We start from the raw sequence: 14707 nt of genomic DNA on the forward strand, positions 1-14707 counted from the left end.
AAAACTTGTTTAAGCGACCTTTTACTGTATATGTAATCTGGTCTTCAAGTTTGTATTTTGATGGCTGTTATTTTGTAAAATTCATTAGCCATTTTTGGATCATTTGGATCACAGACTTTTTCATTTTGTAAGTTGGTTAATTCAGGATTATGGTGAAGGAGAACAACTTGTTTAATCACAATTATGAGGATTTTGGTTATTTATCAATTAAAATTTTATTAGTACTGACATTATTATACGACTTACAATGCCATTTATTCTATTAAGAACATTATTAAACAGGAAAAGTTTATCTAGTATACAATCTAATTAAACATCTTTTTTAAATTTTGGGACCTATTTGAACATAAATTACAAAAGTAGGGACCTATTTGAACAAAACTAACTCAATTGAGGACCTGATTGAACATAAATAACTTAATTCATTCATAATTTTGGAAACTTCGTACATCATTACCTTCACAATTACAACCCTTTTCTGTCAATTTTTCAGCATCAACGTCAACATCACAATGTTTATCAACCCAACAATACTAACCACTACTGCTAATACATTAAACAATTTCTTCAGAGCCCTAACTACATTCTCGAGATCTTCTATCTTCATGTTTTGGTTCACAATAATAACTTTTTTTTCTTCATCAACGTCTTCATACCACAATTTAAAAAAATTGCAGCAAACACCACCACCTTCACTCTGACGCTGTTGATGAACAAAAAATACATAAAAGATTCATTAAATCAGACATACCCAGAACAATAGCAATTCAATCAATCTTACCTTGTAGTTAGCACAACCCCATAACTTTCTACCCACATTTCTCGGAGTTCTTGCTGTCCTCAGAATTGCAGCTTCCCCACAATCACAAATGGGTCTTAAAGCTTGGGTGCGAGAAGAGGGAACACTACGCTGCACGCAGTTATTACAGTATGAAGAAGATGATTGGGTCCGAGACATACCTGCAACAAAGCTTCAACGTTCCAAGCATGAGCAAGGTCACACACGAGATGGCATCTTCGACTTTTTATAAACCCTAACACTTTATTTTTTAATTTTCATTATTTGCATTTAATTAAAAACGTAATGTGTTTAACCCACTAATTAACGACCTCATTGTAAAGAAACACGGACACATAGGATTAGTATTTCGACACGTAGCAAGGAAAAGCTAATTGTATAGTGAAACGTTATCAATTTAAACAGCGTTACCCAATTAGGACCTAATTGAATCAAGTTGACAAAAATTAGGACCTACTTGAGCACCCCGCAAAAATTGGGACCTATTTGAAAAAAGTTGACGAAAATTGGGACCAAAAAGGTATTTTAACCTAATAATAATAATAATACATAGATAAAAATTGATAAAGTTAAACAATTCTTATAAAAAAAAAGAATATAAGGTATATAAGATAAAAATTGTAGATGAGGAAAAAATTAGAAAGAACCTAGGTTGAGGCATGCAAAGAATTGTTGTTAGAGAGAAAAAAAATGGTCCCGCTAGTGCTCACGAACTCAGTTGGTTGGAACATCATGCTGATAACATGTTGTAAAATAAAAGAGGGAAGAAGAGAAACTAGAGACTAAATTTTTTTCGTATCATTACCAAGAGGAGAAGCCCTTATTTATAGATACAAAAGACAACCAAAAGGATATAAAATTAGAGAATTAGAGAATTAATTTATAAAATATTAAAATTATAAAATTATAAAATTATAAAATTATAAAATAACATAACCACAATTTAGTAAGGTGATGAGTAAGATAAACCTAGTTAACAAAGAAATAAAGGACAATTACTAAACTGAAAAATATAATTATTTTGAAAACTCTAAAAACTTAACAAAGACCAAGGTATAAGTTTTCAAATTTGTTAGGGGCTTAAAACTTAAATTTATCATAGTAATTTAATATTATTGTCATAATTCTTATTTATCACCATCGAAAGAAAATCTATGTTTAAATTTGAATTATTATTAGTTTAATCTTTTTTCTCTAGGTTGTGTTTTATAATCTTTATTAATGTATAAAAAAAGATTTCATTTGAATTTGAAAAACAAAAGGAAACATTTGAAATAATTTTAAAATTGAATATTAGTGTTTTTTTAATTTAAAAAGATAATTTTAACTTTTTTAACTTTATTTCATAATGTTTAATTTTCTTATTCCCAATAAGTTCATGTTAGGCATCGCTACAATACATGAAGATTTTATTAACATGTCTTTAACTTTTAGAAGTTTTTGCTTTGAAGGATTTAGTATTAGCTTTCTTTGGCCTACTCCTACTAGGTTTTCTAATAGTTTGAACCGGCTCATCCTCCTCTTTAGTTAATCTTCTCTCTCATCAAGCATATTAGCCAATTTAGAAGCTATTTTCAATTCACCCACAAAACGAGTTTCCTTAGATGTGTCAAAGGAACATGAACTACCACTAAACTACTATGAGTTGAATCTAATTGTTATAAACCTTGCAAACTATTGACAATGAGAGTGATATCCTCCAAAGGAGGCATATAGGCCTTCCACTGGCACATCACCATCAAGATTCTTAACAAGAGAATATCCATTCCTAAAACAAATCTTATCATGATTATCCACCACTGACTCAGACTATGACTAAGCAATAGGTTGCACCATAAAAGACTTCACCACAGGTTCAACCGTAAGCTCAACTACAAGCCCTACTATAGGCTCCACTGCAAGCTCCACCACAGGCTCCACCACTTGAGCTAAAGAGCCCTTAACCCCATCCAATTCATCAACCACTTTAGGACGATAATGTTGTTGTAATTTTGTGCCAACTATTTTGTCCTCACTAGAAGTACATTGGCCTCTATTGCAACTGTCTACAATTAGATAGATCATAGCCAGTCATTTGTCAAATTAAACAAAATAGAGACAATTTTTCATATTTCACATCAATAATAAACACAAATCCTGGTCTTTCTACCAAAATTTGATTGGGCAAATCAGATAACAAATCAACATCAACCAAGACATATCAAAACCTCAAGACTTATTCTTGGTATAATCAATTAAAGATAAAGGTGTACCAATTCCATGTGCTATTGAGAAAATCACTTTCGGCTGCCAATAGTCTAAAGGAAGACCATGAATGCAAATCTAACATTGAGTTTTTATGAGTTTCATGGAAGCTGGGACAAAATCTTTTGTCCAAGAAAAAATATGAAAAATTTCAAGAGATAAATTCCAAGTTACAACATCCAAAACCCTTCGCATGTCTTCTAAAGAAGAAAAGGCAAATTCATAGAACCCTTTACCAAATGAAATTTCCTTCCATTTACCCAAATGCTTCCAAGCCACATCAATTTTTTTACAAAGGTCTAGATGTGTAAGCGGTTTATCCCCTTTTGTTAACAAAATACACCCATGCAAATAATTTTTACACTTTTCTAGACCAACAAGATAAACTTCTACAAAAATTTGCACAGAGACCATATCTTCCTTTATACAAAGAGAAGACAATTATGAGAAAGGAATATCACAAGCATTACTAAGGATCTAGGCAAATCTACGTTTTTGTGCCCACACATTTGAAGAAGATTTAGAGAAAAATGATTTTCTGTGATCTTGATCTTGTAAATAACCCTAAGGAATATGAAACCTCAAGAAGAAATGATACCTATGCTTCACCAAGCAGCAAAACTCCTTCCAACCAACGACTCACACCAAAGATGCCAAAGTTGTACCTCGTTCCAACAATATAGACAAACACAATCACAAAACAGCTTTATAAGCCACCAACAACTTTACACCAATGCAGGAAAGGGTTGTGGCTGCGGTTATTTTGGTCATTTTTCTTTAGTTTAAGAACCAAGACATATCCAGCCAAGATAAAAAAGGGTGACCTTTTTGTCTCGATCGTGAATCGAGGCATAAAATTGAGCCTTACATCCTTGGTTCTGGAGGCAACCGAGGCATAATAGTCATTAAAAAAAATTAGAACCACAAATGCTAGAGCTTCCACCACCTAGAATCTCACAACCACTACACTGCCACCATCTCCACCCCACGACACTAGATCTATTCGAACCACCACGTAGGCAATGCACCTGCAATCATCGTGCCTGGACGCGAAACCCTCAATGCTGCATAAGCATGAACTAATGGTGCAAAAATGAAGAAAAAAATGATGGTGCAAGCTTATTCAACCAAAAACAGAGAAAAAGGCAAGAAAATACCGCAAATCGCGGGGTTAAACGGTGGACGACAAGGGTAGCGAAGTGGAGGTCCGTTGGTGGCACAACCGCGACAGAATGGTGGTGAACAATGCTGCATGACAAACTCGCGACGAAGAGAACCAAGGAACGATCGACTGTTTCGCGAGGAAGAACAAGGAACAATGCAATCTGAGTTGAATTGGAAACTTTTAACATAACTTTCTACCTGGTTATTTGAGGAACCAGGGCATAAAGTCCAAAAATTACCATTCTGCCTCGATTCCCAATTCACCCAAGGCCATATATCTCGTATAAAATAATTAAATATGATAGTTTTATGCCTCAGATATTTTCCAACAAAGGCAAAATAGCTTTTATGCCTCAGTTTGGAGAGAACTGAGGCCTAATCCTTTGAATTCAAATAAAAATATTTAAAAGAGTGCGAATTTGAAAATTTTGAAAGACATTATGCCTTAGTTATGTTAGAATCGAGGCAGAAAACCCTTTATGTCACAATTATTTGGACAATCGGGACATAAAAGTTTGCCGAAATTACAAAAATTGCCACCGTGTATGAATATGCTTATGTTCTTTTCTAATCGCATCAAGGTGCCGTAAAAGTCCAAATCTATATTAGTGTATTTTCTTATTTAAAATTTATATAATTATAATTTTTTGTTTAAATATTCAACATTGAAAAAGTAATAATATATTTTTTTGATATTGGATATTTGATAATATTATTTTTATTTTTTATAAAAAAGAATTAATTAATCTATGAGAATAGGAGAAATATTTTATATTGATTAAATATGAGGATGAAAATAGGATGATAAAATTATATCCGCCTCTATCATGGTAGCCATCCTTATTAATTAATTGGCTTAAATACCTTTTTGATCCTAATTTTCGTGAGCTTTGTTTCGTTTGGTCCTCATTTTTTTGAAATGTTCAAAATGGTCCTATTTTTTGTAATTTGTGGTCAATTTGGTCCTTTTTGCAAACGTCGTTTAAATGGTCAACGGAAGTGAACAGTAACTGCCACGTGTCACTTCATGGTTTTTTTAATTTTAAAAATGTTGTCCACGTGTCAAGTCAGCATTGTGAAACATGGCAATATCTAGTGGCTTATATTCAATTTGGTCCCAATCTTCGTGAATTTTGTTTAATTTAGTCTCAATTTTTGTTAATTTTGTTCAAATCAGTCCCAATTTGCTCCTCTCCAAATTGACCAAATTTAATTTCTATATAAATGTTGTACCAAATCATTTAAAAATTAATAAAGAATTTTCCTTCTAATTTTAAAAACAATGAAGAATTTTTCCTCTAATTTAAGCTAACTTTAACCCTATTTTTTACATGTACCAAATATCAAACATATATAATAGTTTCCCTCCAAAAATATAGTTAGGTTTGGTATAAAAATAATGAAATAAATATTTAAAACAAATGTAAATTTTAATAAAAATAAAATTTTCAATATAATATTTATATAAAAATAAATTTGGTCATTTTGGATAGAGACAAAATTGAGACTGAATTGAACAAAAATAACGAAAATTGGGACTAAATTGAACAAAATTAACGAAAATTGGGACCAAATTGAATATAAGCCACAAGATACCGCCATGTGTCACAATGCTGACTTGACACTTGGACAACATTTTTAAAATTAAAAAAAAAATTAAAATTAAAAAAGAATTAAAGAAAAATTAAAAAAACCACGGAGTGACATGTGACAGCTATTATTCACCTTTCGTTAACGATTTAAACGACATATGCAAAAAGGACCAAATTGACTATAAACTACAAAAATTAGGACCATTTTGAACATTTCAAAAAAATAAGAACCAAACGAAACAAAACTCACAAAATTGGAACCAAATAAGTATTTAAGGTTTAGGATTTAGGATTTAAATCTACTTACTTAATCCATTTAACTAATACCTAGTTGGTTTAGAAAATGTTTGGTTGACCATATAATAAATCGAATTAAACTGATGCTTCTTTATCAAACCGTGTAAGATGACTTAACTCATTTTAGTACGTAGGAAACTAAAATGGCAAAATATTAAGTGTATCCTATATATGATTTCATATAATAATAATATTTATACATTATAATAAGTAATAAAAAGTTTTCTGTTACCAACTACGGAATACTTGTAAAACCAAAATCTTCCTTTGCCCCCAACATCTCAACGATTTCTCTGTTGGCATTTGCTTTACTTAAAGGGCAACTATGTAAACTTTAAATTTAATTTCATATTATAAAATCAGCCTAAAAATAATATTTAAATATTATTTTTATTTTTAAAACATTTTAAATTAAGTAGTTTGATTAAATAAAAGTCCCTAAATTATTAAATATATTTATGACTTATTAATATATTTGTGCATATTACAAAAATTTATGTTAAATATTTAAATTATGTTAATATAACTTTTGTAACGGTTTTTCTAGTGTGTGCATTTATTAGACATTAAAAAAGTCCTTTTTACAAAATGATGTATTGTTAATAGTTTTATAGAGAAAATGAATTTCATATAATTATCCTTATCAAATTTAATTAGCATTTGGTAAAAATTAGTCAAATTTAATTTAATTTTATTTAATACAGGTGCAATCTTTAAGATATTTGCTCATTATACTGTTTATTTTGTAATAGTGATAAATTATCCTTTATAGTTACTAAATTAAAATAAACGATGAAAATAAAGAATAATCCTTTTCTCTCTCTCAAAATCTTCTTTTATTTTAATGTCTTCAACTATTGATGACAGTGACGCATCACAAATTCTAACAATCAGTCTTCAACCCTTGGATTCATCCTACCTTTCATATTCATTCTTCTTCTGAAAATAACAGAACGTGCGACTTTGCACCGGTCAAACAGTCAAGAGACATGAAACGCGTTGACTTAGAGGATGTGCAGTCCATGCTTAGAACGAAGCTAACCCGAGAGTTTCACATGACATTTCATATTTTCTTATCTAATTCTGCTCGCATACTTCACTGCGACTTTGAACTTTCTTTAATCTCATTTATTTATGACTATGCAATTGTTGTCTAGTTATTGTGTGCAGGAATTCTGAAGCTCTTGGGTTGAAGCGAACAATCTGCATTTGTGTTCATTCTTCTCTGATCCACTGGTCAGGTATTTTTCACCATTTTCAGTTAGAAATAAAAAAGTTATATTAAGTACTCTGTTACTTAGCAATTTGTATTCAATGCTCACAGTGTTTTTTTGTTTTTCTAAACGATCTGTCTATTTAACAGCTGCAGTGTCTTGAACATACTGCATAGTTTCTAGCAGTGGCATCTGTCTGACGGTGAGCTGTGTTTTTCTTTTATCTGATTTGGAAGATTGAATTTTGACACTTTAGGTTTCTATGTGCCCTGATATAGTGCAATATTTATCATGTTATTAGGCATTCTCTTTTTAATATCAAATAATTTACTTAGCTTCTGATTTGCCCAAATGGATTATCAGGGTTTCCAAGTAAAAATGTGTGATGATTAACTCTAAATTATGATCAGTTAGTGAAGAACACAAGAGACTGTCTACCAGGAGAATGCTTAGTATTGTTAAGTCTAGACAAACTCTTTGACACATGTATATATTAAATGTTTAAGGTTTAACTGTCAGCAGTTTTTTGTTATTCCGTTTGTTATGTTCTATATATAGAGCACTTTATGTGTATAGATGACACATTGTATTTAGTGAGAATTCTCTGTGTAAAACCTTACAGTGAATAAAAGTGATTTCTTCCAATGTGTTCTTGTGTTTTTTGCTTGTTATTAATGACATCCGTAATGATGAATTAGGTAAAGATGTTTAATATGGATCTATTAGGTAAATCTGGGAAAATTGTTTGATACATGTGTTATGATTTGACACATGTATTAAATATTTAGACTTAACTGTTTTAAGAATTTTTTGCTATTCCATTTATTAGGTTCTATGTAAAGAGTACTTTATGTGTATGGATGATACTATATCTGGTGAGAATTTTGGGTATAGAACTTTCCGGGCAACAAAAGCGTTTTCTATCAATCTTGTTTTTGTGTTTCTTGCTTGTTATTATTGCGAACCGAACAAAATGCAAGGCAGTAATTAAGGAAAAGTAAATCTCCAAGGTTTTCAAAACAGCTCAACATCACATTAGCAATTTGGCAAACGTGTTTATTTGTTCTTTTGTAAGTGAGCAGAGCTTTGAAGTTTGAACTGTTTGATCCCATGGTAGAAAGATTTATGCATAATATCAAAGTAAAAGAGTCAAGAACACATTGAAATGTAAACTCTTTTTATTTCGTTGAGTGTGGTGTTATAATCATTTCAGGTACAACCGTAGGAATTCATAACGGCAGAGCAACCGATGATGAGTGATGTTGCTTCTTCCTCTAACTCTTCTAAAAAATATGATGTTTTTCTAAGCTTTCGAGGTGAGGACACTCGCATGAACTTCACAAGCCATCTTCATGAGGTTTTGAAGCAAAAGAAGGTAGAAACCTATATTGACTACCGGCTTGAGAAGGGAGATGAAATCTCACCGGCACTCATCAAAGCAATCGAAGATTCTCATGTCTCTATTGTGATCATCTCTGAGAATTATGCTTTCTCAAAGTGGTGCTTAGAAGAACTCAGCAAGATTCTTGAATGTCGGAAAATCCAAGGACAAATTGTGATTCCAGTGTTTTACAACATAGACCCATCTCATGTGAGGAAGCAAACTGGGAGCTATGAGCAAGCCTTTGTAAAACACCAGGAAGACTTCAGGTGCAACAAATGGAGAGCTGCTCTTGCTGAAGTAGCCAATTTTTCTGGGTGGGATTCTCGAAACAGGTAAACAAAATGATTCAAGAGGGGCAAACTTTTTGAAAGAAAAATAAGATAACGTTTTGTTTTATTTGCAGCTGCCAAACTAGATTCTATATGCAATAGAAAGATAACAACGATATAATCATCACAAAGATATATCAAATTATAGTTGAAACAGACTAGCCAAATCATGAAATCAGATTAGGCAAATATAGTTTTGTTCATTCATTTGTGTGTTTTTGTCAATGCAATTAACACTTTTGCAGTGAAGTTACTTTTTTGTTAGACTTACAACACATCATATACTTTCTGTTCCCCATTTTCATGTGCTAGGATTGAATCTGAGCTCCTTATGGACATTGTTGGAGACATTTTGCGAAAACTGACTGCTAGATACCCAACCCAACTTAAAGGGCTGGTTGGAATTGAAGAAAATTATGAACAAATTGAATCATTACTAAGAATTGGGTCAAGAGAAGTTAGAACCCTGGGAATATGGGGCATGGGTGGCATAGGAAAGACCACCCTTGCTACTGCTTTGTATGCCAAATTTTCTCCCGAGTTCGAAGGTGGTTGCTTCCTCACAAATGTAAGGGAAAATTCAAGTAGGCAAGGTGGACTTGAAGCTTTACGCAGTAAACTTTTTACTGAGTTGTTAGAGAATGAAAATCATTGTTTTGGTTCACCCCTTTTAGTACCTCAGTTTGTCATGAGTAGGCTTGGACATAAAAAGGTCTTCATTGTATTGGATGATGTGGCTACCTCAGAGCAATTAGAATGTCTCATTATAGATTATGGTTTGTTGGGACCAGGAAGTAGAATCATTGTTACAACTAGAGACAAACAAATTTTTAGACCAAATGATGAGATATATGAGGTCAAGGAATTGAGTATTTATCACTCTCTCGAACTTTTCAGTTTGACTGCTTTTGAAGAAAAAATACCTAAACAAGGATACGAAGATTTATCAAGAAGAGCAATTTCCTATTGCAAAGGTATTCCTCTGGCTTTAAAAGTTCTTGGTGCAAGCTTATGTCGAAGAAGTAAAGAGGCATGGGTAAGTGAATTGAGAAAACTCAAGAAGATTTCAAATATGGAAATTCATAATGTATTAAAGTTAAGTTATGATGGCTTAGATCGTTCTCAAAAGGACATACTTTTAGACATTGCATGCTTCTTGAAAGGAGAACATAAAGATCGGGTCACAAATCTATTGGAAGCTTGTGATTTCTTTGCAGCATCTGGAATAGAAGTTCTTTTAGATAAAGCACTGGTAACAATTTCATATTCCAATAATATACAAATGCATGATTTAATACAAGAAATGGGTCAAGAAATTGTTGATCAAGAATCTATCAAAGACTCTGGAAGGCGAAGTCGATTGTGGAGACCTGAGGAAGTGCATCAAGTGTTAAAACATAACTTGGTATAAGTTGTAGATTCATAGTAAAAGCGTTTTATTCTAGAAAGTAGCTAGTATGATAATTTACTATTCTAAATTTTGTTTCTCAGGGAACTGAAGTTGTTGAAGCCATAACTTTAGATACGTGTGATTTAAACAGGGATCTAAATTTGAGCTCTAATTCCTTTACAAAGATGGTTAGCATGAGATTTCTTAAAATCCATTCTTCATACTACTCAAGCCAATTTAATGTGCACCTTCCTAGCGGTCTGGAGTCACTGTCTGATAAATTGAGGTATTTTCGTTGGGATGGATTTTGTCACGAGTCTTTGTCGTCCAATTTTCATGCAGAATATCTTGTTGAGCTTGACATGCGTCGTAGCAAGCTTAGAAAGCTTTGGGAAGGTGTTCAGGTATGAATGTGGCTATACGTACTAAATGTTTCTCCAATTTGTATAGGTTTCTCTTTTAGTCAAAGCTCGTGAGTGTGAATTTAACCATTTCTGAACAACGTGATGCATTTTGTTGTTACAGAGCCTGGTGAACTTGGAGAAAATTCACCTAGAAGCCTCTCGAGATCTGGTTGAGATTCCAGACTTATCTAAGGCAGAAAAACTTAAAAGAATTGACCTCTCTGATTGTGAAAGCTTGCGTAAGCTCCACCCTTCCATATCATCCCTCCCCAAGCTTGCACATTTGGAATTAAGTGGCTGTAGAAAGATTGAAAATCTGAATGTTCATTCAAAATATCTGCAGAGATTGAACCTCGAAGGTTGTTCATCTCTTAAGGAGTTGTCAGTGACATCACATAAAATGGTGTTCTTGGACTTATCTTATACTGCTATATGTTCGTTGCCATCATCAATTCAATATAATACGGAACTTGCTCGACTTTTTCTAAAGGGTTGCGACAATCTATCATTCGTACAATCACCCCCTAACATCATTGGCCACTTGTTCTCTTTACTACTTTTAGACTTGAGTGGAACTAATGTGGAGAGTTTACCTGCAAGCATAAAAAACCTTTCAATGATGAAACTATTGGTGTTAGATGATTGCAGGACACTCGTGTCTCTACCGGAGCTTCCACGATCCTTGGAAATGCTGACAGCCTATAACTGCACTTCTTTGGAGACAGTCTTCACTCAATTACTAGTTTCTGAACACATGTTACAGAGTTGCAAGCCCTACTTATCCAAACAATATTATTATCCTAAGCAATTTGAGGGTGGATGTGCCGTTTTCCCTGGAGATCATATCATGAATGACTTTGGATTTCATGCTGAAGATAGTTCAATAACTATTCCTTATCTCTCACTACCTGAGTTGTGTGGTTTCATTTGTTGTTTCGTTCTTTCTGAGGGATCAATAGAGGGACATATTTCGTGTTCTATCTATCAAGATAGCGAACAAGTTGGGATAGACGAAGGCCAACTACTTCACACAGCTTTAATATCAGATCACGTGGTATTTTTGTTTGTTGAAATATGTGACCATTTTAATGGAATACCTTTTAAGTTTCAATTTAATTACTATGACATCTTTCGACAGAAAGACGAACGAGTTAGAATCAAAGAGTGTGGAGTCTTCCCAGTGTATGCCTCAGAATCCGGGTTAAAGTTGTTTGGTAGTGATAGCACTGAATTCTTTGAACTGGAATCTATTACTCAAAGCTTCGATGAGTCACAATCCAGAGCAATTGGAGTTGGAGTTAGATGCACGAACGGTGAAAATGGATTAGAATCCTTCGTTGAAGTATCTAATAAAGAGTCACAGCTCAGAGAGATAGGAGTTGGTGGATCAAGTAATGAAAATGAAAATGAATGGGAACACCTTCTTCATGTGATTACTTCATCGGTATGAAACTTCACCCACTCGTTGATCTAGGCTCCTTATTTTTATTTCTTAAATGAAGTTACTACTTCAAATATAGAATTTGTTAATTGGAAATTCTCTTGATATAGATATCATGCCTGGTCTATTGCAATAACAATGTGTTATACTTCAATTTAGCAGGTTTTCTTTTGAAACACTTACGGAGAAATTATGGGACAGGAGAGCTAGCTAACTTCGTGGAAGAGTCAGAGTTGTACAAAAAGTTGTTTGGTGGTGAATTTTGTCATCATTTAGAAAAAGGGAGAATGTTATTGTATTTATTTTAATAGTATATATATATGTATATCTTAGAGACAATTGTTGAATGAAATATCAAATTGTGATAGTAATGGATTGATGATTTTATATGTGCAAGCATTTATATGTTGTTCATGACTTCGGAGCAACCAACTAATGGAATTAATTGTGGTTATGTTTTATGCTCAAGAGCATGATCTTGTAAAAGTTGAAATTCGGGCCTTTCATTTCTTTTGTATTAGTTATGTAAGCATGATGAGAATTTGGATAGAGATTTCTTGGAGTATTGGAACATTCACTCAAGCTGGTAAGTGCTAAGGAAGATTAAGGCAAGAAGCTAAGTTTATTAGGTCTATTGCTTGAATCTTGGATGTTTAGTGTTTAGGGATTTCAAAGGTTTCCAAAGCTATTGATAGGATAAATGAGATAGTAATGTAAATGTTTGTATCCAAAAGTTAAATTTAATAAACACTTAATTATATTAAATTTATAGCTAATATTCTTTAATTAATGTTAATATTTATCCTTTTTAGTAAATAAAATATATTAATTGCATAAAAATTCGTTTAACTTTTACTCACAAAAATGATTTAACAACTAAATGTTCTTATGAAAATAATTATGATATTTGTGCTTAAGTGGTCTACTTTGTTTGTTAAACTAAATCTAAATTTTACTTTTTACTTACATAAATTCATTTATCCATTTAAAAAACATACTGTAAAAAATATGTAAGTTAATTAATAACTACTAATTTTAATAAAATACTAATAATAATACAAATAATTATTATTATTCCAATATAATTAATTTCTTTATATAATTTTATTTAAATATATAATTATGTATAGTTATAAATAGAATATTTAATAAAAAGTTTAATAATATGAAAAAAATAAATAATTAATTGTAGTCATTTTTTATAACAAATTAATTAAAAACAGATAATATTATTTTATAGTAATATTAAATATAATAATGAATTATATTATTGATAATATAATATACCAATTAATACTTAACTGAAATTATAAACAACAATAAACTATATTGAAATCGACATCTTTTAAAGTTACATTTAATATAATTATTACTGGAAAAACATTTACTTCGTACCTTTTTTTTTCTTCCAGAGTTTTATTTATATATATATATATAGAATTCATCAGTTTGGTGCTTTGATGTCTTCGAGGAAGAAGTGTTCATCTAGGTGTTATAGTTTGAAAAAAAAAAATCTAAAATTTTGTCTACTTACTAATACAGATAAGATAAGTCGATTTTCATTTGGGTTCCATGATTTGATCAATTGAGTTTCCAGTAACCCATTTATAATATTTATTTTTTTATTTTATAATTATTTTTTTGAATCGATTTTGGATCTTTTGGTTTGTTTCATAAATGTTGGTAGTAGTAGAAGGATTAGTCTTATTATAAATAGAATGATTGTTGGTGGAATAGTAAGAATGATTGTAAACCTAATTTATTTTGAATTTAATAATGTTTAGATGGATCGTTTTACATGTTCAAGTATGTATTTGATTTAAGAATTAGAAATTCATTATACACAGGGTACGTTGAATGGAACAATGAATTCAGCCTCCTTAATTATAGCTATACAATAAGTTGTAATAAAATAAATCACATAGATTTAATTAGATGTATTTTTTTAAATATATAAAATGAGGGAAACTTATATTTATACATAAATACAATATATTTAAAATATACAATTGAATAATCTTATATAGAAAAAAATATATTTAAATATTTTTTTTACGGAAAATAATATAAAAATTGCAAACTCATAGTAATGTGACAATAAAATTTGAATATAAAAAAATAAAACATGAATACAAATAAATAAATATATATATGATAAAATATTAAAGAAATTATTTTCCAGGAAAGAAATAGATAGAAATTCTAAATTTTCTAAAAATTTATTTGATGTCAAAAAAAATACATTTGAAGTCATAAAAAAAATTATTAATGTATTTTTTAAATCCTAATTTAATATAAATTTAATATTATGTTCAAAATTTTGGAGAACTACCTTAGGTGTTGCTTTAATGCAACTACATTTCACCCAAAGACAAAATTTCTCCCAAGATCTCGCCACAAAATATTTGTTGGCTTAAAATCATAATTATTCATTTTTTTTATCAATTTC

The 14707-nt window shown here is 31.2% G+C and overlaps 1 protein-coding gene across 3 annotated transcripts; it reads left to right on the forward strand.

Annotated features, from left to right (window-relative positions):
* Positions 1-7004: 7004 nt before the first annotated feature.
* Positions 7005-12699, forward strand: LOC114188822 (TMV resistance protein N-like). Of its 3 annotated transcripts, XM_028077469.1 has the most exons (8): positions 7005-7337; positions 7460-7512; positions 8524-9026; positions 9336-10428; positions 10515-10817; positions 10939-11871; positions 11956-12261; positions 12421-12699. In XM_028077469.1, the coding sequence occupies exons 3-8, from the start codon at positions 8560-8562 to the stop codon at positions 12430-12432; spliced, it is 3114 nt and encodes a 1037-aa protein (XP_027933270.1). In that variant the 5' UTR covers positions 7005-7337; positions 7460-7512; positions 8524-8559; the 3' UTR covers positions 12433-12699. The 3 variants fall into 3 exon arrangements, with proteins under 3 accessions (XP_027933270.1, XP_027933268.1, XP_027933269.1); XM_028077467.1 differs by having other exon boundaries at positions 10939-12261; XM_028077468.1 differs by having other exon boundaries at positions 7005-7332; positions 10939-12261.
* Positions 12700-14707: the final 2008 nt, after the last annotated feature.

Source organism: Vigna unguiculata, chromosome 6 (genome assembly GCF_004118075.2).
Source record: "Vigna unguiculata cultivar IT97K-499-35 chromosome 6, ASM411807v1, whole genome shotgun sequence".
Taxonomy (NCBI): domain Eukaryota; kingdom Viridiplantae; phylum Streptophyta; class Magnoliopsida; order Fabales; family Fabaceae; genus Vigna; species Vigna unguiculata.